Below are 24,573 nucleotides of genomic sequence, written 5' to 3' on the forward strand. Positions count from 1 at the left end.
TAGCCTGTTTTCAACTGGGCTGTTCAGAGATGGATTGCTTTCTGGAGTTTTTGACAGGTGTAATTGTTAAGGCGTCATCTGTTCTTGTTTGCACAAAATACATTTTAGCTAACTGTAGGACTTGCCCGCTAATCTTTCTCACATCATTCCATTCTTTGCTCGCCACTAGACAAATCCCCTGTTATTTGACCAGATGGTGGAAAATCCATTCTCATGATAAGTTGCTTCTAGTTTGCATTTAGATTACCTGCAAAAATGGAACAATTTACTACTCTGCCTCTAACCATCTCTTTCCTCCTTTTTCCCTTAGTTTGACTTCTTGTAACTAATTATTTAAATTCTGCCCTGTGAGTTAAAATTAGTCATAGCCTACACGTTTCACACATATGTAAATGCACTTAAGTCCTACCCCAAGCTGTATGATGAGTCCATCTAGACAGGACTGACATGAAGGGAAGGACCGGACTGTGTGATATGCAGACACTGTGGTTCATAATAGTTTCACGATTGAAAGGCGTGTTTGAACTTTTTACTGGTAGTGTTTAACCTTTAAAAACAAAAATCAGGTGAAGAAAACGAACTCAAAAAAGCCTTTGGTTGTAGCAAGAAAGGGGAAACATGGAGTGTTAAGTAAATGATGCTCTGGGGCTCCATTTCCTGGGGGTGTTCTGTCTGTTATTTTTCACACCTGATAGTTTGCTCAATGGTATGCAGCAGGCAAATCAAAACTACATTATAACCTTGGCTGTCATTAAAGGGGGCTGGTGAAGGTGATGGTCCATTTTATTTATTTCATCTTTCTGTCTCTTTTCCCACCACCTTTCTGAGATGGTTTACAGAATTGTTGAGAATTAGCTTGGATCCCTTCTTAGTCCTTTCATTTAGAGCAAACTCCAAGAAACCAACTTTAAAACATACCACAGTACTAAAGAGAAATGTGGAGTATTTTAGTGTGATCTCACACCAAATACATCTAATTTTCTAAAAACTTTGTATCGTCTGATGTCACTCCTTAAGACCTCTTCTCAGCATTTGCTTTTGTGGGCTCGGTGGCTACAGCACACTTGTCAGGTGGACCCTGTAACTGCATCTTTGAGATCCGAGTGCTGCTCTTCATTGCTTTCCCGGAGCAGCTTTACAGTGAAATTCTGCACAGGCTAATGAAAACCTTTGGAATTCTGGTGATAGTTATTGAGGGCATTTATACTAGAAGTTGAGTGCAATAATCAGATGGGGCTTAAAAATCACTTTAAACAAGGAGCAAATGATTAATTATAAATAGAACTGTTGGCTGACTAAATTTAATAAGAGATTTGGGGCCGGGCTGATTATAACACAGAGAATATGTTAAGTAATATCTGAGGGAAACATATAAATACAGCTCTGAAATAGAACTTAACTTTATATAAAGTGCTATCCCCAGATATATTGGACTTTATGAAATATTAAATAAACTTAATGACATTACAAGCACATGGAAATTAGAAAAGACTCGTCTGAGCTTTTATAAAATAGGGATGCACTGCATGATTTAATTACTACTGAAGGGGATTATGTGTGTGTATATGTATATATATATTCACACATAAAAAATATATATGTTATATGCTTGAAGATTAGATATTATATTACTTTCTGTTACAGTTAATAGAGCAAACTGCTTGGTACTCTTATTGCTATTTTGTATTGATTAAATTCTATGACTTTTCACTGAAATAGAACAAGATAGGTTCCTTATGTACTTTGCCCCCTGAATGAAGAGATTTTCGATAGAAGGAAGTGATCAGAAAATGCCTCTCAGCATTTTTATGTCCATATAGTGCAGGGAGTCTCAGATGAATTCATATGCTTAAATGATACAAAGAAAAACTGCCGAGAAACCTGGAGCCGCCGTAGCCAACTCATCTCAGGTGCCTGTTAACATCTAACCCTCACTCCCGATGGCCCTGCTTGTGTTTTCATCCTAATTGGGTTCAGTTCTGTAAGCTGTATTACATCCCTTTAGAAGCCAGGAGTGTACAAACTCCACATAAATCGAATGAAGCTGAGAAGCATATTAACCCAGCTATGGCTTTGTAGCTAATTCACAGTTGCCTCCTCTCGTGATGCATGATTGAACTAATGACAGTCCTGTAACAAAAACACTAATGACGTTTGTTTTTTTTTTTTTTTTTTAACATTTCCTTTAGAAAATAATCATGGGGACTGTAGGGTGAGCTTAGCTTTAGACCTATGTCCTGCTTTTCTTCTTCTTTTAAGACCCTGAGATTAAAAGTAAAATTGTTCCTGTGACGAATTGAAATGCTTGCTTTCCCTGACCGCAGCTCTCTGAAGTGGGAGCTCATCCGCTACAGTGTATGTGCCATTGCAGTTGTGAGGAGAGCCCAGAGGGTAGAGAGCAGAATGATTGCGTTCAGCCCCCTTGTTACCCTGCATTCCGCGTGACTGTAGAGAACCTCTAGTCATGTCTATCTGTTTTTGATGCCTCTACAGAATAACTGCCCAGCATCCTCTGCCCAACCAATCAGAATGTAGGAAAATCTACAGATATGACGGAATCTACTGTGAATCTACCTACCAGAAGTATGTTGAAATCTTTGTGAGTCTGCCTTCTGGCTCGTGCATCAGTGCTTGTGGTTGCCAGCTATTCAAACAATATATTTGTGTTGTAAACCTTATTTTTATCGAATTTATGGGGTGGGGGGTGAAGCCAAATCAAACAGAACAAAATGATAACAAACAAAAAAAATTACCTCTGAAATCAAGGGGTGCTGGTGGGAGTGGGAAGTCTATTATTTTGAAATTGTGATCTAAAAGTTTTTTTAAAAAGCTGTATTAGAGCTTTTAGGTAAGCTTCTTTATATTGCAATAAACAAGTACTTATGTGCAAGAAAATCTCGGCGAAATACATCGCACAGGTGCTACGCATCTTAGGGATTTGAAAGGTGTGTTATGTATAAATTAGCTGTCACTTTTTTTCAATCCTGTAATGGAATGATGAGTTGTAATTTGCATAATCCTTTAAGAAGTCAAATTATACTGTCATGTAGCAGACTTAACATGCTAGCTAAGATTTCAGAGCTTTGCAGCTAATTACTATGTACCTTACAGGACAGTTAAATTGAAGTTGAGTCCTCTGTCTTTGCTGCCTTTTGCTCTGTCCATTACTAAACAGCATCCACACTCTGGGTGATGAGGTATTGTTGCTGCTGCTGAAGGAAACATGCTGCTCTGGGGAGGAAGTGGCAGTTTAATACAGCAGAATTGATTTGTGTTGCTTTTGCTAAGGAGGAAGTTATGTTTTGTCATCCCCCCCACCCAAATGTTCCATTTAGAGTCTTCTGATAAAGAGTAAAAATATATGCTTTTCAAAATCAGTTATGGAATATTGGTTGAAGAAAGATTAACATCAAATTTCCATACAGAAAATAAAGTAATGTTAACATGATTCCCTACAAGGCATTAGCCCTTCTGCATATGTTTTGAAAATATACTGTGGTGTGGTTTTGTCTTTGTACTTTTTTGGAGTAGATACCATTTTTAGAAAGAATAAAGTGCCCCCTCCTTAAAAAATCCTGAGTGCAAGCCGCTGAGCTCTGCTCTCACCCATTCCTCTACCTGCCAGTGGAGTGCCTTCTTTCATGGTGTCCATTTTTTAAGACAGTTGGGAAATGCTAGTGCCTGTGAAGGCCGGGGACTCCCACGGAATGCATTCTGGAGGCAGCTGAGACTGCTCCCTGCCTTTGTGCCTTATAACAGTGTTTGAAAATGACTGCATGGGTGAATATTTACCATGGCTCGTGTCTGGCTTTATTTATTGATTGGTTGCCTGTTCTTTTTGCCACCTGAATCAGTGTGACCACAATGAAAACTTATTTTCCATTTTTTCTCCCAAAATTATTTGAGTCTTCTTTTCTTTTCTTTTCTTTTCTTTTCTTTTCTTTTCTTTTCTTCCTTCCTTCCTTCCTTCCTTGTGGCTCCTGGTGGCTAGGTTTCTTAATTTGTTGGTGATGTCTAGATTTCTTCTGGCATGAGGATGCTTTTGTTGTGTAGGAAGAGGTCCTTCAAGGACATAGTAAAGCAGCAATTGATTGTTGACCCTTCTGATAATGGCTACCAGCAGTCAGCTATTGTTCATTTGTAATTAAGCCAGCTTCACTTGTCTGAAATTACCATCTGCCTAAAGGCTGAGGCTGGTCAGTGTAAAGTGAGGAGCACCATGGGCCTGAGTCATTTAATCTAAAGGCCCCTCCTTTAACCATAGGAATCATCTCAGGGGCCTTTTGTTGTTGTTGTTGTTGTTGTTTTAAGAGTCAGTGTTATTTGCAGTCGAGGTAGATGCAGTAGGCAGCACAGCTGTGACGGCTGGGGAAAGTCACTTGGGGGATATTCATAACAAGGAAATATTGGCAAATAAATGATGAAGAAGGGGAGGAAATCCCCACGATGTTCAACTGGAGCACTGTCACTGAGATGATTAATGGTGCTGTGTGTTTTAGTGACGAGGCTTAACTGCATTGTCTGTAACTGTAGTGTGCACTCCGCAGCACCTGTAGGGAGCATGCAGCACGTAAGCCTGCTGACGAGCAGAGTCTCTGGTTTTAGATGTTACTTTCCTGAGAGTTTACCTCACTCCTAGCATCTCTGGTTCTTAGGAAGCTGGCGTTAGTGTACGTGGCAGAGGCTCTGTCTATTCAATCTATTTACTAACCGAAATTTACACAGCTCTGCTCTTTAGAAGCCTGAAGATTTTTGTTTTGTAGGAACCATGGCATCTTTCAGTGTAGTTAGGGATTGTTACCAGGAATAGGGAAATGGGCATCACTCAGACCTGCTTCCTAGGCAGAGAGGGACACAAAAGCTTGGTGAGCAATGGGCTCACAGTAATGAGGGAAGACAAGTTTTTAAAGGGCCCATTGTCAGCTTCTGGTGAAGGGTTAGCTGTTTTGAACGACCATCCAGCTTTTAGCATCAAGCATTACCCATCTTGATTTGATGATGTGAATTAGTCACTCACTTTGAGACATCATTTAGCAACTATAGTTCTTGGATATTTGGGGAAATTGCTTTGCCTCCTTGGACCTCTGTAGTTACCATCAGCTATAGTAACTGCTCAGGCAAATGCCATATTTGCCTGTCTTCAGTGAGCTTGTATTCTGTGTTGCTGAAATGTTTCTGAACTCTGGGTCACAACCCAAACAGGAGGTATGGACGTAATTTAGTGATAGATGAGAGAGAAAAGGCCAGAGTAATTCCATGTGTTGTACATTAGCAAGTGTTTATCTGTCAAAGCTCTGTTTTCCTTCTATCAGCCATGTGTGTAGATTCAACTGCACATGTATGTGTTGCGTGGGCCACAAGGGAAAACACATTTCCTATGTTTTTTTTTTCTCAAATCCCCAGCAGAATGAGAAAGGCTGCGTTACAGGGTCAGGTAAATAAGCATAAATAGATTGGATGAGCCTGTATCATTATATAACCAGGGTACAGTAAATTGGAAGGCCTCGGGTAGGAAGAGGTTGTACCATCTGTCTATCCCATCCAAGGGATGTACAGCAACCACATTAGATGGGGGTCCACCTTGTATCCACCTCTTTCCATATTAGACAGGGGGAATTAGAGAAAGTATTTGCACCACATAGACTGGAAAATGCTGCATATCATGTCCCGCTCAAGTGGATGCTCAGCATTTGCCAGCACGGTATCACTCAGAATCCTCCCAGTGTTGGCTGGCCTGTGGTTTTGTAATGATTGTGAGTTTCTATTGGATTTAGATTTTACTTGGGATTTTTCAAGTTGCTAGACTGTTTTCAATAATATTAAAAGATTAAACAAGTATAGACATAAAACCAGTGATTAGCTGTTCCTACAGTTCTAATTTATTATTGAAAATTCTTTCTATTTTAACTGCTTTAATAGATTGCTATAATATACCTTAATATTTAGCAAACTCATTTATAGATTACTGGATTGGATTGGGATGTGCTAATATTCTTTCCAGATTAAGACAATTGCGGGTTTTTCCATCTTTAAAATGTAAAAGTAAAAACAATATAGAAAATTAGAAAAGAAAAAATAACAGTTTTTATTCATTTATTTTAAAATTTATATTACAGTTTATTTATTTATTTTATGGAGAGTATCTGGGAGTAATTGGGAAGGAAAGAATATGATAAAATATATTGTGTGGATTTTTTAAAAAATCAATATTTTTTTTAAATTTAAGGTAAAATAAAATTAAAATTAAAAAAGGTATATAAAGATTTATATTAAATTAATTAATTAATTATTTCATGTTTTGGGATAGCATGCCCCAGCACACATGTGAAGGTCAGAGGATGACAACTTATGTCACTATGTTTCATCTTCCATCATGTGGGTCCCACAGGTCACATTCCGGTCATGAAGCATGGTGGCAAGCACCTCCACCTGCTGAGCTGTTTCACAGGGCCACATTTTATTTTTAAATGAAAAGAGGAAAATGTTTGACTTATGAAACATTCATACAAAGATATGGCATTGTAAAATAAGACTATAGGTATCAATATATTTTTTTGAATGAGGCCTGGTGGCACACACTTGCACTTCCATTCCTAGGGAAACTGAGGCAGGAAGACCATGCATTCCAGGATAGCTTGAGCTATATAGTTTGATCCTGTTACAGAAAATCTAAGGGTTGGTATGTGGACATTGTTCAGTGTATAATGTATCTGCCTCTGAAGTATGAGGGCCTAACGAGCGCCCACACAAAGAGAGGGTGTGGTGTGGTCGCATTGTGTGTGCAACCTTGTGCCGGGGTGGAAGGAGGTGAAGATGGAATGGTTCCTGGAACTCACTGGCTGGTCAGTCAGGACAATCATTGATCTCGAGTTCCAGGGAGAAACTATGTCTTCAAAAATAAGATGGAAAGCAATAGAGGGAAGTGTCCAATGTCCACCGCTGGCCTCCACATACAGACTCACGCTTGTGTACTCTCATGCATACATACACCCACATACCCTACACACACATATGTAGACATACACTTAGAAGTGTGTGTGTGGAGGGGTAGCTCAGTGGTAGATTAATTGCGTAGTGTGTGCAAAAGCCTGATATGATCTCTAGCACTGAAAGAAAAAATAGTAGTAGAAGGAGAAGATTATCTTAGTTGGAAAGGGTCATGTGTGTTCCAGAGGTTACATTGCAATTCACCTTAGACCGGGTTGGGTCCTGTGACTGAGAGATTGACAGTAAAGTAGGCTATCATTTAGGCTGTGTTCAAGAATAGTCATCTGAGGGGCTGCCATCTGTCACCCACGTTGCCGCAAGGCATGTGGCACATCGCGGTAGGCACTGCAAGACTCCTGTTCAGTGAAAAGGTGCAGCCCCTGGGACGCTGGCTCTGAAGTACAACTATTACTAAGTAGTCCTGATAGAGAGTGTGTTTGTATTTGCCTTAAACTCCTGCTGCCTAAAACAGACAAGATTACTGGCAGGGCTGTAAGGTTTGCTTCCTAACTTTCTACTCTGTCCCAAACCCCTTCCCCTCTTCTGTGACAGTTATTTTACTTATCCCACCTACCTAGGGCTTCACCACATCCTCTTCTCCATGGACAAGTCCTGTGCATGCGTCACTGTGCATGCAGATCCGTGTTAACTGCTAACACTCCTGTCCTCAGGCCTCTGCATTAAGATGCATTCCGTTTTATTTAGTGTGTGTGTGTGTGTGTGTGTGTGTGTGTGTGTGTGTGTGTGTGTGCTGGAAAGGGGGTGCATGTGCCATGGTGCACTCGGGGAGGTCAGAGAACAGCTCACCCCTTCCACCATGAGGTTCTCTAGGAATGAAATTCAGGTCTCCAGGCCTGGGTAGTAAATTCTAGGACTCTGCATGTTACGATGAGCAAATCTAAATTTAGGAGTGAATTTTTTTTTTTTCTTTTCAAAAATAGCAAACCTAGAAGGTGGGTGTTCTAGCTGGTATAGTGCTACACTTGGTCTTGGTTAAGAAGTATTGTGTCTGGACTTGAGAAGAAAAGGACGGGGCCTCTGAAGGGAACAGAGAGCCCCATAGTCATGTGGCGGTGCTGTGCCTGGATGCTAATCCTTGTTGTTTGCCAGGCAGGAAGTACAAAGTATATGTGCCTCATCAGGCAGCTAGCTTCGAGTAGCTGGTCTGCTGTGCAGAAGGGGGAGCAAATTCTTTAACTTGCTCGCTTTCTTGCTTGCTATTATATGATCTTTCCCATTACACTAAATAACATAGGTCATCTGTGTTTGAGGAAGACAATAATAATGAAGAACCAAAAAAAAAAAAAAAAAAAAAAAGAGAGAGAGAGAGAAATAGATGAGGACATTTGTTCAGAGCCCCCCCTTCAACCCCAGAATCTGCATGTTAGACACTGACCTCTGTAGCTAAGAGTGCTTCAAGGCTCTCAGCTTGGGGACAGGTGCAGTGAATTGGGTTGAAGGGCAGGCATTCCAGGTGTGACCCATTACAAATTTCAGAGAACAGGCAAAAGAGAGCAGAGGAAGGGTAGAAATAGACGAGGCTGGTGAGGGAGGGAGAGAAGCAGCATCAGGCTGAAAGAGGGTCATCCTGTAAGAGCCTGGAGGAGTGCAGGAACGGAGGTGTGGCACAGCCCGGGGAGTCACACAGGAGGTAGGTTGGAGGGAAGCTGGAATGGGGCGCGCAGCTCCATCGGCTTTGGGCTTTGAGGTTTATTCTGCATGCTTTAAAGGAAGACTGTGAGCTTGTGCTTGTGTTGGGTTGACATTGTTTTGACTTGCAAACATCATAGAAAATTCTCTCACTTTGAAATCAGCTTAGAACCTCCCTTGAGCTGACCGCGTCTCCTGTTTAAGGAGACCCATTCATACTTTTCCTTCCTAGACCACTTATAATTTAAAGTGTTCAATTGCCAGAGAATAAACAATTCAAGGCAAGGCAGTATGGTTTAGAATGAAGGTATGTTAATCGTCTTCACCGGAGTGTATGTTTTCATTATGAGGGAAGCAGCTACTTACATTTTAGAAAGTAATTCGTTAGGGACACACCTGCGGGATGTAGGACCCCAAAAACTTGAGAACAGAAAGAGATCATGTCATGACCAGAGGGGTGGAGTTAGAGTGAGCCCCTTGCAGACACCATTGACTGTGCTCCAAGGCCCCAACAGGTAGCTTCAGAGACAGGCAGCTGTACCCGTGTGCCTGTGTTCAGACTTTAACAATAGTGGAATTTGTAGTCATGTACAAGCTATGGTTGTAATAAGTTGTGCCTACCATGACAGCAGATTTTTCTGTGTCGTAGGCACATCTTTTAGTGAATCTTTGGACTTAGTTCTTGTGGCAGAGTGAAAAGAATTATGTTCATCCTGTGATAACAAGCTACTCATTTCATGACCACAAATCCACGTGACGACATTTAGTCATTACTGCAGGTGGCTGAGATGGATCTGGCTTGATTCTGGCCCCCAGATCATCTATTGGATGTTTCCTTTTCCTCCAAATGTTCTTCCATTTCTGCTTTTCATTTGGAATAGTTCTTTATAAATGTAGATGCAATGTATCTTTGTTGGACCCTAGAGTCCACTCAGGTAGGGGGTCGTCGCGAGAGACCACTCGAGGACCACAGTGTTGATACAAAAGCACAAGGTTTATTGCTGACGCGCGTCAGGGGGCCTCAGCACTCACTCGGGAGGGAGGCACCCCAAGTCACTGTTATAGACTGCTCTTAAAGGCTAAAACCGCAAAGGTTAGGAGGGGCTGCATGCCCTATGTTAGGATTGGCTCTGGTGGTCACTAAAGGTGCTTGTCTAAATGTTATTGGCTATTGCAGGGGTCGTTGCTCTTGGGGGATATTCTTGGCAGGGAGGGGTGTTGGGGAGTTTCCAGAGAATTTCCAGATGGTACTTTTCTGAAAATTGTTTACCTTAGTTGAAATTGTTTATCTCGGTTGGCCACTTTGATCTAAGAAACTGAAACTGGCCTTCAATTCTTTCTGGGTCACTTTCCCAAGCTTGTCTGGGTCACGTTCCCAGGCTTAGGCTGAGAGAGAGAGAGCCTTACATCTTACTCCCACAACAAGCGGGAGAAGAAATGGCGGCACTGCCGCTTGGACCTGTAACACTCAAAGAGAAAGACCCCTTGCTGTGTTAGGATCATTCCATTTATCGGCATGTCCTCTTCATAGGCATTGCCCAGTTTTATCAGTGTGTTTTTGTGCGTTAATCCACAAGTGGATTATCTGGGAAGTTTCTGGAGCTGAGTTTGCAGGGGAAGCTAGAGGCCGTCTGGTGAACTTCTATGTGGAAACCATCATCTGCAGAGATGATTATACTGGTGTAGCTTATGTTGATGCTTTGGATGTTTATCACTTCTTTTTTTTTTTTTTTTTGGGGGGGGGGGGGGGAGGTGCGGACTTTAAGTTCCTCTGGTAAGAACCAGAGATAAACTGATCAGTAAGAAGATTTGCAGCAGCAGAAAGAAAAAAAAAAGTCTTCCTTTACCAGCTCAGTATTATTTTTACCCAGAGATAGCACAATATTGAAATGTGGAAATCCTGCAAGAGGTTGAGCATGTTGCTCGAAGGGCATGGCAGGTTACAGGAACATACGTCGTTTAAGACCTAGATGTGCACATGCAGGAAACCAGCTACTAAGTTATTAGACAGGTTTTGGGCTCCTGCATGAAACCGGTTTCTCACCTGCCAGCTCTGTGCCACCATTGCCTCTCTTGCTGAAAAAGACAATTCTGCACCTCATGTGTTGAGATGTTTAGCTCTAGTTCTCAAGGCTGGGAGAGGGCTGGGTGCTTTGAGGACCATCAGGTGAAAGCAGCTGCTTTGGTGATTTTCGGTGAGCAAACTTGAAATCTGTGATGTACATGGCATGGAGAATTCTTTGGGTGCTTGAGGTTTATGTCATGAGACAGACCATCTTTGCCATGTTTTAAGAGCTAGTTTTCCAACTCTCCCCTCATTCAGCGCAGTTGCAAAGTTCCCCCAGGCCTCAGTCGTTTTGCTTGCCCACACAGGCTGCCGATGAGGAAAGGCCTTCCCCTCCAGCTGGCGATTGTTAGCACTTTGCTTGAGCATTTCCACTGATGCAGCCTCTCCTCATGGCATCATTTCTCTGGCGATTGCCTGTCAGGGATGCTCCGAAGGCAATCGCAGCCCAGTGCTGTCCTGCCTTGAAACTGAAATGCACACAGACAACCTCTTTTGATGATTCTTCTCTTCACTTCCTCTCTCAGCTCCACTAAGAGAACAATTTTAAGGGCAAAATTGAGTCATATCGTTCCATGGGGTACACAGCCTCCTGTCATGTGTGTGTTGGGGTCATTTGGATGTCCTGATGAAGAAAGGTGTTTAGAGCGACGACAGAGGCTCTTTGCTCTGGGAAAGCAGCATACTCTCCCAGGGACCTCCTGTGGGTAAGGAGAAGGGACAGGTGCAGCAGCTTGGAGTCTCATCCCCTAGAGACACTTTTCAGGTGTCCGTGGAATTAGTAGGCTTCTAGTTCCCGCATTTCTGTATGGGGAGTGCTGAAGTGAAGTGGGACCTGGTGATGGTGAGCAGACGAGTGAAGTTAGCGGAAACTTTTGCCACCTTTACGCCTGTGTTGGCTGGTTTTCCGTATGTGGTGATAGATGAGGATGGTGCTGGAAGGACAGAGGCTAGCACGATGCAGATGGCATTTTGTGGTTTTCAGGCATTTTTGTAATTGATCCACCAGTGCTACTTAAAGCAGGCAATATTCTGAATTTGTGCTTGGGGGACAAAGAGGCTCAAAGAAGCCAATTTGCTAGTTCACATAGCTAACAAGGCACAATATGGCGAACTCATATACATTGGAGAGGGGGAGGAGGAAAGAACAGGGGGATAGAGGGAAAGATGGAAGAAAGGAAGGAGAGAGAGGGAAGGATGGGAGGGAGAGTCCCGTCTGCTGCCTTTCACTCTGGCCTTGAGAGCAGGATGTTTTACTCCAGACGTACATTGTTATCTCCTCAAGGATGGTCTATTGGAAACTGTCTGCAAAAAACAGGATCCTAGCAAGTATCAGAATGTCACTACAGAGGAAGAGAGGCCTGTCCTGTTGAATATGAGTCATTTAAAGAACATGTTTCCAGTATCCTTTGTGTGTGAAGCTATACACGCCTGCCTAGGAACTGTAGTCCCCCTGACACCTCTAACGTCTACACCATAGTGAGGACATGTAGAGGGATGAGTCCCAGAGTTTAGCTGCCTCTTGCCAGGCTCTAGTTTTGTCTTCAGGCTCTGCGTTCCTAGATGAATTCCACTGTAACTCAGCCTCCATCAGTAAGAGCCATAGGCTGTAAGCACATCCATGGACATATTTAATTAGTGCTCAAAGCATCACAGTGAACTATTCTTGCTCTGGTGCCATGGCTATGGCATGACCAGGCTGGCTTGTCAATCAGGACTTCTCCCAGCTCCTTCCAGCTTTCCACATGACAGTGTTACCACAGTACCATCTCCAGAAAGTTCCTTTCCTACTTTTCAATTCTCTTGCTTTAGTTTTTGTGGTTATTCAAACTAATGTTTGGAATTATCCTTCATTCTGCCTCTTTTGTCTCAAATCTCTTGTATAGAGCTTTGAAATTAATTCTTTTTGCATTTTCCAAATTCAGGACATCATTTCAGGCCTAGATTGTTACAAACTCCAAATTAGTCATACTTATTTTCTTGATCTATTTGATCCAGATAAATGAATGCTATGATCCCATGTATCTAATATTCCATGCTAGTCAAGGCAAAGATCTCCTTTCTTCCTGGGCTTTCTTACACATAGTTATCAGCTTCAGTGTTGTTTTCAGCCTCATTCAGCAGCTCGTCTGACATGTGGTATCTATAGGCTCAGCCAATGGTTCAGCGCCACCACTAGTCCTCCTGCAGTCTCCTTTGCAGCTTCTCTGTCCCCACAGGCTATCTCAGCTTTTGTCCATGGATGACAGCCACAGTTCATGTACCAGCTTCTGGCTTTTGCTTCCTCCTCTGTGAGTCTGTAACTTTATCCACAGTGGTGTTTATCTTCTCTTAATTATTTGTTGATCAAGTACTTTTGATAGCAAGGAATTATTGTTCTGGAGACTCCAGTGAACAAAGACCTCTAATCTTTGTTCTCAAAGTTGGGTAGCGTTGGACTAGGCAGTAAACACCAAGTATGAAGAATGAGGGGGAATGTAGTGTGTTAGGTAGTGGTTGGTGCCACGGACCAGACAAAAGTTAGGGAAGAGTCAGGACTTCCAGAGCAAAGGTGGGCTGGCCCCATTAGGAAGATGACTCTTGGGCAACCACTGTAATGAAACGACTGAGATGGGCATGTAGCTAGCCAGAATAAAACATGCAAGGTACGATGAGCATCTATGGAAAGGCGCTGGAGCTGAAGAATTGCTTATGTGCTTATCATTGAGGAGCTGGTGGGCAATGATGGGTGAGGGAGCAAGGGCAGTGGTAGCCATCACACTGAAAGCTGGCAGGCCTCAGAAGGCCTTGTGATATACTTGAGCCTGGTTACTAGCTGAATACATGCCTGCGAGGACAACAGTGTGGACAGGGGACCTGGATGGAGACTCCAGTCACAGTTTCTGTGTCATACTGCAAATATATTAGAACTAGCAGGAAGAGCTTGGACTGTTCTCTCTCTCTCTCTCTCTCTCTCTCTCTCTCTCTCTCTTTCCTTCTTTTTTCTTCCTTCCTTCATTTTTCTCTTTCTTTCTTTCATTTCTTTGTTTCTTCCTCTTCCTCCTCCTCTCTCTCTCCAGAGTCTTACTATATAGCGTTATTTGGGCTGAAACTGAATTTCTTTATTTCTATTTTCCTTTATTTTTGTCTTTTGAGAACAGGGTTTCACTGTGCACACTTGACTGGTCTAGAACTCACTATGTAGACCAGACTAGCCTTGAACTCAAAGAGATCTGCCTGTCTCTGCCTCCCAGGTGCTGGGATTAAAGGTGTATGAAACTGTGTCAGGTAAAGACACTTTAAAGGCAAGGTTGGTTTTCTGATAGATGAGATGAAGAAGAATATGAAAGAAAAGTTAAGTCAACATTAAATCCAAGTTTAAATCGAAGCACATCATTTATTCTCTTACACATATTCAGAGTTCAGTCATATATATGCAAATTTATTCTTCCAGAAGCTCACAGTTTTAGAGATGAGGTATGACACAATTTTGAAGAGTTGGATGGTAATGGACTGTGTATGAGTAATATGATTAAATCATTCATTTAGTCACCCCTCAGTCTGCGAAAGTCTCCTTGGAAGGGCCTTGTTTCCCTGTAGGACCAAATGCAGTTGGAGTACCACAGTGAATGTCCAGGCTCCATTGGGACACAGGTATAGAAAACTCTAGCTTTATTCCATCATATCTTGTCAATCTTGAACATATTACACATTCTCTGTAGGTTTTTCTGTTTTCTTGTAGTCTTCTAGGGCTTAAGATGAGACCTCATGAACTACTTAATAGAAGCTCATCAGAATAGTATCTGCCACACACTTGGCACTCAAGTACTGCTTTTCATTCCTAAGTAAGGTACTCAGGAGAAAAATTAGTTGAAAGATAATCTTATATCTGGAGTGCCCCCCAACAACATAGCCCTTAGCCATCCATATTCCAAACCCGCCAAGTTGCATGGCTAATGTGTGAGGAAACTCCTTTAGCAAACCTTGCTCTATTGTCCTCAGTAGAAAAATAACGGATTGCATTGTGATCAGTCTTGTTACCTGCCTCCTGTTGGTGATAGTAATGAGGTTGGTCAGCAGCCTTTCTGGCTGTATTTGATTGGCAGACTATCAAACGATATTTAAATATCTAATACATAAAAATATTAGTGTTTTCTTATTTTTAGCTTAAGATGTTGAATGTGTATTAAAATGAGAAAAATAATTTTCAGCATAGATATGACTTTCCTAGTACATAAAAGCAATGAGATCACATCAGAGAGGGGATAATATGTTTTTGCCCTAACACAGGAAATTACTGTTTTCCCTCCATGTTTATACTTTGATGTCTAATATCTCCCTTCTTCTTGCTCTTTTTTTTCTCCCTTCTTTTATTTGAGTGTGGTTGTTGCTGTTTTTATTCCTCTTATCGCTAGCAACTTATTTGGTTCCCAATCCAGGAAGGCTCACACATTGCTGCTCTGGAACACGGGTTGCCTCTTAGCATCAGGGGGCTTTGAAGAGCAGTTCAATTCTGCTTTCCTCGTGCCTGGCACTTGAGGGAGGCACTCACTCAGTACTCCTGGACCCATTTCATATCTCCTACATGACTGGGCACACAGACACAGCCTGTCAATGAGTATCAGGCAAATATTGAACAAGACAGTTGTTTGGATTAACTTTGTGAATCATTGTGTGAATGTAGTGGGAAGTCTGAACACCTCCATCACTCATGGACACAATAAGTGATGTGAGAGTCAGGGTATCAGGCAGAATTAGAAAGTTAGGGTTGTAGTTGTTTCCTGTACCTGGGATGCATTCATGTGGTGTTTGACAGATGCAGGAGCTCAGCAGGTAAAGTAACTGATGCTTGGTTTTGTTTTGTTATGTTTTATTTTTTGTTTTTTTTTTTTGTTTTTGTTTTTTTAGCATAGCATGAACACAGAGTATTTAGTGTGGAAAGCATTTTACCAAGTATGATTTAAATGTACTTTGTGGTACATAGATATAAATATATTAAAGCAGATTTATGATAAAATTGTGAAATCTGCAAATGTATGTATATTATCTTTTTATCCAGGTTCAAATACCTTTCTTTAATTTTTAATATAGTTTTGGCAGTTGGAGAGTGACCTTTTGGTTTTAGTGTGTGTTTGAAAGAAGTAACTTTTGCCTCTATATATTTTTCTAGGTTTGTTCTTTGGTACCTAATAGTATAGCTTAGCCACATGACACATGTACCCAGAAAAGTTGCCCATAGTTGACTTGCTGTCAAGTGATTCTGACTCAATGGTTGAACCTTATGATAAATTAATGGTTTATTATCATTAGGTATAACATTATCATCATCATTAGTAATTAATATTTTGAGTACTCATAAAATATTAATAAAACTTAGTAAAAGGCATGGGTGGTGTTGAATAGAAATATTTCCAGACCAACACCTACATGGTCACAAGGAGACAAAGGTATAAACTATGTATAAGCATGTTCAGTAGATTCTAGTCAGTGGTCAAAGAGGCCACTATAAAATGTCTTCATAAGCTAAGCCTTTCAGAATTAAGTTTTTAGCTGTGACTTTAAATCATAATGAACTATAGCAGTGGTTCTCAACCTATGGATCATGACCCCTTAGAGGGTCAAACAACCCTTTCATGGGGATTGCATATCAGATATCTGCATATCAAATATTTGTATTGCTATTAATAACAGTAGCAAAATTACAGTTTTGAAGTAGCAACGAAATACTTTTATTGTTGGGGGCCATCACAACATGAGGAACTACATTCAAAGGTCATAGCATTAGGAAGGGTGAGAACCACTGAGCTGTAGAAATAGTTAAAATAAAACAACCAAGAACCATAGTGGAAATACCTCTTTTATACATTTTAGAGTAATGGGTAAAGAGTAGGAATTTTACAACACTTTCAATATATAATTGCTGTGGCTTTTAGTTTATTTCATTAACTGGATAAATGCCACTGCTATTGTTTAGCACATACAAATCATAAAAGTACAAAATCTTTGTATAGTCTCTTGAGCAATGTTTTAATTTTATGTGTGGCTTAAGTGGTAGACCTGTATAGCTTAGTCAAAGTATACATGAATGTAAAATTATTTCATTTTAAATATTAGATGAATTAAGCCAAAATTACAAAGTATCTATACTAACTGGGGTTATAGATTCATATTTGTATGAAACTTTTAAAGATGACATTCTGTATTGGAACCTTTAAAAAGGTACAATTCTGAATTAATGAGCAGTGCCCAATATTAATATTTTTTACCTTCAATTATAACACTCTGGAGTAGTTGATGGGAATACGGTTTCCCCTAAAAAGGAAAGATTTAAAATTTCACTTGGAAATTGATTTCCATTATATAAGTTACCCACAAAGCACAATATTCAAAATCACTCCTGTAGTTCACTCATAGAAGGCTTTCCTGGCATGTGCGAAACCCTAAACTCAACCCTCGGTACTAAACACGATAAATATGGAAATAATATTGTCTTCTATTTCAAAACTCAGATAAACTTAAAATGCGACCATTAAAAACGTTAACTGCCAAAGGTGAAATTCTCGTTGCTTTGGTGCTAACTGCAATGGTCTGTGCTGCCTAGGGAGCCATGCCTGCAGTGGCCTGTGCTGCCCCAGGAGCCATGCCTGCAGTGGCCTGTGCTGCCTCGGGGGCCATGCCTGCAGTGGCCTGTGCTGCCTCGGGAGCCATGCCTGCTCTGCCCATTCTCTCTTCTCAGTTTGGATTAAGTTCAAGTGAACATGTGTTGGGTGGACTCATCCTAACCTTGAATGCTCTCTTACCACCAAGCGAAACATGAACATTAGTTGGCATAAATCTGTGTTTGGTACTGAGTTGGCAGAGGATGTTGTGGGTCAAGATGGAATTGGCAGATGTGCAAAAGTGTGTTTACATGGCCTGGTGCTTTTAGACTTAGTTTTCTAGTATGAGTAATGAATTTATTGTCTTGTCTCTCTTTGGGACACGAACCTTATCATCAATTTTCTTTTGTATATACTTATTTGTGTACTATATTTTAATTATTATAGAACTTATGAACTAAAATGTGAAACTCTCCAATTTCTACAGCTTAAAGAAAACATAAAATAGTTTTTATGCTCTAACAGGAAAGAGAATGAGTCAGACAAGAATTATTTAAATGGTGGTGACACCATTACTGGGTTTTTCTATCTCATTTTAGTCACTGGATTGTATTTGGGTAAAATGAGATTGCTTGTAGGTGTTTTGAAAGGTGGTTTTCCCCCTTCAGGCATGAATATTTATTTTGAATAAAATACGTATCTCTTTTGGGAAGCTGTAGGTAGCCCAGGTCTTAAGCTTCAAGGGGAAGATGAAATGTTAACAATTACTGATTCAGTAATTATTTAATGAACACCTAGTAAACACTAGTTATTGCTCTAGCCTTTCGGTGTTTGGTGAACAGGATACGTGTATTTCTATAGCATGGAGAGGGTATATAATCAGGAAGGGCAGACATAAGTGAAGTCATAATGACTTGAAAAAGAAGCATAAATGGGACAGAGGGGTGACAAATGGTTTTGAGACAAAACAGGACATGTGAGGTATCTTAAGAGTGGCCTAATTCTCACAATTTTCTACATGTCCACAAAGACAAAATCTGTTGTGGGCAACTTAGGAAGTATTCTTTGAAAAGGTAGGTCTTAAAGCTGACCTTGCAGGATGCTAATGAATGGACTGTGTTTGTGTATGACAAATGGAGGCTGGAAAAGCCTGCTTCTGTTCTGCTGTTCCTGTTTGACTAGATAGGAGCAAGGCTGATGCCACACGATGAAGAAGTACGGAATTTGGATGGAGCCTTATATGTATTTTCAATACACCATATGCTGGAGTCAAAGAAAAGTAGAAATGTGGAATATTCTAGTTCCTATGTTTGTATAGACTGTGTAAGAAGGGGGAGAGCAGATAGAGCACCAAAAATAACTCAGGAGATACGCTGGGCATGCACAGGCCCACCGTTCTCCAGCTAATATGGTTCTGCAGATGAGCTAGTCATTATACAATGTCATAAGCAGTTTCTATTACATGCAAAAATACACATTAATGTGACAGGAAAAGTGGAAGCTGGTGTGATCATCAAATGGATGATCTTCAGGTCCATCTTTGAAATAAGTTGCTGCCTGCACAGGAAAACACACTGTCCTTCAATGTTAGCGGAACATAAAGATTCTATCTCAGGCTTTGCTAATGATAGAATGAGTGTGTGTAGTTAGTACACATTATATGAGGACGTCACACTAAGGAGTGTGTGTGTGTGTGTGTGTGTGTGTGTGTGTGTGTGTGTGTGTGTGTGTGTGTGTGTGTGTGTGTGTGTGTGTGTGTGTGTGTGTGTGTGTGTGTGTGTGTGTGTGTATGTGTGTGTGTGTGTGTGTGTGTGTGTGTATGTGTGTGTGTATGTGTGTGTGTGTGTGTGTGTGTGTATGTGTGTGTGTGTGTGTGTGTGTGTGTGTGTGTGTGTGTGTGTGTGTGTGTGTGTGTGTGTGTGTGTGTGTGTGTGTGTGTGTGTGTGTGTATGTGTGTGTGTGTGTGTGTGTATGTGTGTGTATGTGTGTGTGTGTGTGTGTGTGTATGTGTGTGTGTGTGTGTGTGTGTGTGTGTGTGTGTGTGTGTGTGTGTGTGTGTGTGTGTGTGTGTGTGTGTGTGTGTTGTTTAAAAGCTCTGGGATTCACTCTCAATATCTCATTTCTTCATCTAGGTGAAGGAAACAAATCTTACTTTAATCATTTCTTTAGAACTTGTAATTACAGTGTTGCATTTTATTTTCTGCAGTATACAAGCCCCAGCCGAGAGATGTTCCATTATATCGGAAATAGGTTTTTATCTTTTATATTATGAGTACTTTGATTATTTAGGGCACTGGGGGATAAACTCCATTTTTTCATTGTTAGGAATTGTGTCAAAAATATTTTAATGGTTATGTGATTGGGGCTCATCTTTATTTTATTTACTGTTTTATTCAACATTTTATTTATTAAAAGTATCTAGACTATGGGAATTTTTGTGGTGGTCTACACTTTTTGTCAAACTATGGGACTTTATAGAGTGTGAAGAAATATTAGCAGATTTAATATCTTAGCTTGTGTCATTTCAAAATGTGTTCATTCCTTTGGTAATTGGCATTTTGGTTTCCTCCTTTTTATTAATTAATTTATTTATTCACTTTATATCCTGGTCATAGTCCCCTCTGTCCTTTACTCCTAGTTCCACCCTCTCTACCCCCTCCCCTCCTTAGTTCTTAGAAAAGGGAGCCCCCCTACCCACCTATCTCAGCACATCAAGTTGCATCTGGACTGAGCATGTCTTCTTCCTATGTGGCCTGGCAAGGGAGTCCCATCAAGGAGGAAGTGATCAAAAAGCTGGCAACTGAGTCCCTGTCAGGGGCAGCCCCTGCAGCTTTTACTGGTAGACCCACATGAAGCCTGAGCTGCCCATTGGCTACATCTATGTAGAGGACCTAGGTCCAGTCTGTGCATGGTCCTTGGTTGGTGTTTGAGATTCCACAGGCCCCTCTGGGCCCTGGTTAGTTGGCTCTGTTGGTCTTCTTGTGGAGTTCTTGTCACCTCTAGGTCCTTTTATCCTCTCCCGCCCCACACTTTTCCACTATGCTCCACCCAATGTTCAACTGTGAATCTCAGCATTTCATATCTATTATTGTAAAGTCTCTTGTGAGTTTTGTTTCTAAAGAGTGTCTCATCCACATCTTCCTCATCTTGAGTCTCAGCTCATGAAATTGATGCCACTAGAGTTTGATTGACACTCAGTCCTCCTACGGGGCTTGTCATGGTGTCCACGGCTCACCTGGCAGCCAACTGCTGCTAGGTTAAGGAAGATACTTCATAGCACTTTTTACAATTGATAAAAATGCTTAGAAAATTACATCAATCGCACTAAATATTATGCAGATTTGCTGGTGAAAGGGGAGAGAGCTTATGTAGACATTAATTTAACTTATATGATGTTAGTTATGGGTGACAGTGGTATGTGAGTACTACTGTTAACTAAGAATTTAGTAAGTCTTTAACAAACTATTCTCAAAGTCCACAGATACTTTGCTTAAGAAGTAAAAGTTTAAGCTTAAGAAGCTCTGGCATTTGAGTAGCTGCATATAGCAGTATTTTATTAATTGGTACAGTAAGAGATGGAATTGCATTAAAGATTTAATATTAAAATCATTCTACTTAAAATGGGTTCTGTGACTACATATATCTATGACAGTCACTACCAAGCTTTAAAATATTTAAGCGATAAAAGTGTCACATGAATTTTGTAAATAACATATACTTTATATTTATAGTCATCACTAGAATTGAAACATCTTGAAGGTGACAACTCAAACTCCCTTATATCTAATATTTCTATTATCCTTTCCACTCACTAAAAAAAAAAGTCCCAACCAGCCAAACAAACAAAGCCTGAAAACCAAGATATTTTTATTTTTTGTAATGGGACAATTTATAATGCTCAGAAGCTTAGTAAGAGTAAGGCTTCCACTTCAAGGAAAAAGGTACAGGAGACTGAGAAAACTGCTGGGAGGCTAGTGTGGGAGTCCGTCTTAGGAGACAAAGAGTCCTTTGCTGAAAGGCCACTTGGGTCCCTAGCAGGGGATTTTATCTTCCCATAGGTGCCAATTTACTAATCCCATCGACAGGAGCAAAGGCTACCCAGGAGTTGATAAATAGAGATTGGAATTATTTACTAGGTTATTTCATGGTATTTGTTAACAATTTTTACCTTCGTAAATTGATTCCACATAATCCTTACGGAGTAATGCTTCTCCTTTCTGGGAGACATACAGATAATATGGGGCTTCTGTGAAGGCTTTCATGCCACTGAAAAACTGATTTTGTTGTAGCTTAACGGAGGAGCAGGAAGATTATATTAGCATAGACTTTGGGCCATTTGCGTTCCCATAGGGTACTGAGTGTAGCAGATAGGACATGTCTTGCCTTCAACAGTTGTTTTAACAAGATAGCCTTCACACACAATATGCTAAGCTGAAAGGCATAACTGCGTAATGCCAGAAAGAAACACTGTTGGCAAAATTCTTGACTTTCATCTTTATCTGATTAATCCAAAGCAATGTGTCACTTACAAGAATGCATTTTCGACTGAATATATATGATAGAATATTTATTCTTTTAAATATCTATAACTTCACAAGAACTATTTTTGGAATGGATTTTTTTTTTTTTTTTTTTTTTTTTTTTTTTTTTTTTTTTTTTTTTTTTTTTTAGTTCTACAATGGTTTTTCTGAAAAATATCCAGGAATTTAGGGGTCTTGTATAAGGAGACTGTATGATATATATTCGTGTAATAACCATTTCCCAGACATGCTATGTACAAGACAGTTAGGCTCTAGGAATATGGCAATGGATCATCAGACATGTAAAGGGCTGTTTACATGACTGTGCGGTTCAGATAGGATGCAGGTGGACCAATGATAGAGATGCAAAGGGTGGGAAGTGCTGTGGGGTGGCCAGAAAAGTCTGACTGAGAGGATGGCCAAGAGCAAAGTTTAGATGCTGGACTGAGCCATGTGGGTGCATGGGTAGAGCGCATGGAGTCAGCAGGCCCTGTAGCATTCGCAGCCTCTGTGCCATCAATGTCTACTGTACCCAGGGATGCCCTTCCTCTTTCTGGGTTTGTTTTCTATGTAATGTATGGCTCATCTTAAATTTTTTTAACTTGGGGTGGTGTGTGGGGAGGAGTATATTCTGAACTCATTGGATGAAAAGTAATATGAATTATTTAGAAGAAAACATAAAAAAATCAAGGTTCCATAAATATTCTAAATTGCACCTTAACGAGAAACTGTGTTTTGTAAATGTTTAAAAGTGTAAAAGAAAGCCTTTACACTCTAAAAATGGTATCCTTACTAATTTGCTAATTAACACTTTCCCTCTGCTTAGCACTTTTCAGGACCTGATTTAATTACAGTTTCTAGCACCTTAAAGAGTGTTTTAAAGGGAGCCAGGGCTGCTTGCTGAAACATTGCAGTTAGATTTTTTTTGCCCCTTTTGGCTTCAGTTTTCATGAAATAGATAATATATTTTCACTGCCAGGCTCCTCACTGAAAATACCTGCAGTTTTGGTACTTGCAGCTGCAACTCTGGCTGCCCAGGGGTGTGTCAGCTGCACCCTTGCGTCAGTCTCCAGGATGGAGACTTTTGACTTTAAGCTTAGAAATAAAATGAAGAAGGCTCAGATTCTCCTGTTCATTCCACACTCACAGGGTCCTGTGTTTGAATTGGCTTCCCAATTTCTCTTGGAAAGGATCATTTGGGCAAGCGCCAGCACACAAGCCTCAAAGTCCCTTAAAGAGTAGAAAGTAAGATATAGCTTGAGAAGTGGCAGAATGGCTCAGTGTCTAGGAGAGAAAATGTCTCCTTGAATAAAATAGCTTTAGTGTAAAATAATTGATAAATCTATTAAAGGAAGAGTGGGAAGACATTCTCCACAAGCAAACATTATTTCCAAGTATTCATTCCTTCCAAGAGAATTCACATAGAGATACTGGAACACAACACGCAGTATCACATTTCCCGTGTTTCTTATGCCACTAAAACTTAGAGAATTTAAAATGACTTTAGAGTTAAGTATCTTATGGAGTTAATTGGGTTTGATATCAGAGAGCAGTTGAGGATTATTGCAGACCCATATTCCCGGTGATCCCGTAACCGTGGGAACGTAGAGGTGCTCTTCCTCTGCTAACAGCCCGGTTTCTCCGTGAGGCACAAACACAGCTCAGCCAGTGATAAGACTGTGCATGCACCTGCACACCCAGCCCAGCACACTAGAGCTCTTGCACTTACTGTGTTTTATTTTTAAGAAATATTTACACTGAAGGCTGGAGTGGTGGCGCACACCTAGCATACATCCCAGCCCAGGGGAGGCAGAGGCAGGTGGATCTCTATGAGTTTGAGATCAGCCTGGTCTACAAAGTGAGTCCAGGAGAGCCTAGGCTACACAGAGAAACTCTATCTATGATGGTGATGATGATAATGACGATGATGATGGTGGTGATATGATAGAAAAATATTTACATCAAAATGCTTTTCCTTCTCAAGTTCTCTAAGTACCCACTTCCCCCTCCATTTGTACATCTGCCTCCCTGAGTCCTTGAGTTGCAGTCTCCATTTCAGACAGCCAGGTCCTGGGTACTTCCTGTGTGTTTATCACTGGTTTCCAAACTTTGAAAAATATGGTTCTTACTCACCAGAACATTCTGCATATTCTTGCTGGGGAGGCTTAAGGATCAGGGTCTCTGAACTGAACATATAGTTCTCTCCTAATGTTATTTTACAAGAATGAAGCAAAACCCCAGTATATGAGCTGATTGAGAAATAACCAACAGTGTGCTGGAGAGGTGGCTCAGCAGTTAAAGGCACTGACTGCTCTTTCAGAGGATGTGAGTTCTAATTCCAGCACTCACATGGCAGCCCAAAACTATCTGCAACTCCAGGATCTGACACTGTCACATAGCCAGACAGGTAAAACAACTAATCTTGAGAGAAGGAAGGAAGGTTGGAGAGAGGGAGAGAGAGGGATGGAGAAAGAGAGGCAGAAGAGGGAGAGAACGAAGGAGAGAGAGAAGGAAAGAGAAAGAAAGAAGAAGAAGGAGGAGGAAAAGAAGAAGAGAGAGACATAATGATAGAGGACAAGTGTCACAGTGAGTGTTCCCATGGTAAGAACAGTACAGGCCAGAGGAAGACAAAATCAGAAGAAGCTGGAGAAATTTCCTGGAAGAAAATAAAAGTTTTGAGTTCCCTAGAAGCTTTTGAGGTCTTGGCCAAATGTTTGAAGTAAGAGAGCCACTTGAGATGATGAGCAAAAACCTCGAGGCAGAACTGGGCATC

The 24,573-nt window shown here is 40.8% G+C and overlaps 1 protein-coding gene across 13 annotated transcripts in view; it reads left to right on the forward strand.

Annotated features, from left to right (window-relative positions):
- Npas3 (neuronal PAS domain protein 3) overlaps positions 1–24,573 on the forward strand; it is an 845,822-nt gene that overhangs the window by 117,138 nt on the left and 704,111 nt on the right. For 9 of the 13 annotated variants that reach the window (XM_051146005.1, XM_051146022.1, XM_051146014.1 and 6 more), the window contains exon 2: positions 2,494–2,583. The exons of the other annotated variants lie outside the window; for them this stretch is intronic. In XM_051146005.1, coding sequence (XP_051001962.1) covers positions 2,494–2,583 — 90 coding nt within the window. The remainder of the gene's footprint in view (positions 1–2,493; positions 2,584–24,573) is intronic. 13 annotated transcript variants of the gene reach the window in all.

The sequence above is a fragment of the Acomys russatus genome, chromosome 1, assembly GCF_903995435.1.
Source record: "Acomys russatus chromosome 1, mAcoRus1.1, whole genome shotgun sequence".
NCBI lineage: Eukaryota > Metazoa > Chordata > Mammalia > Rodentia > Muridae > Acomys > Acomys russatus.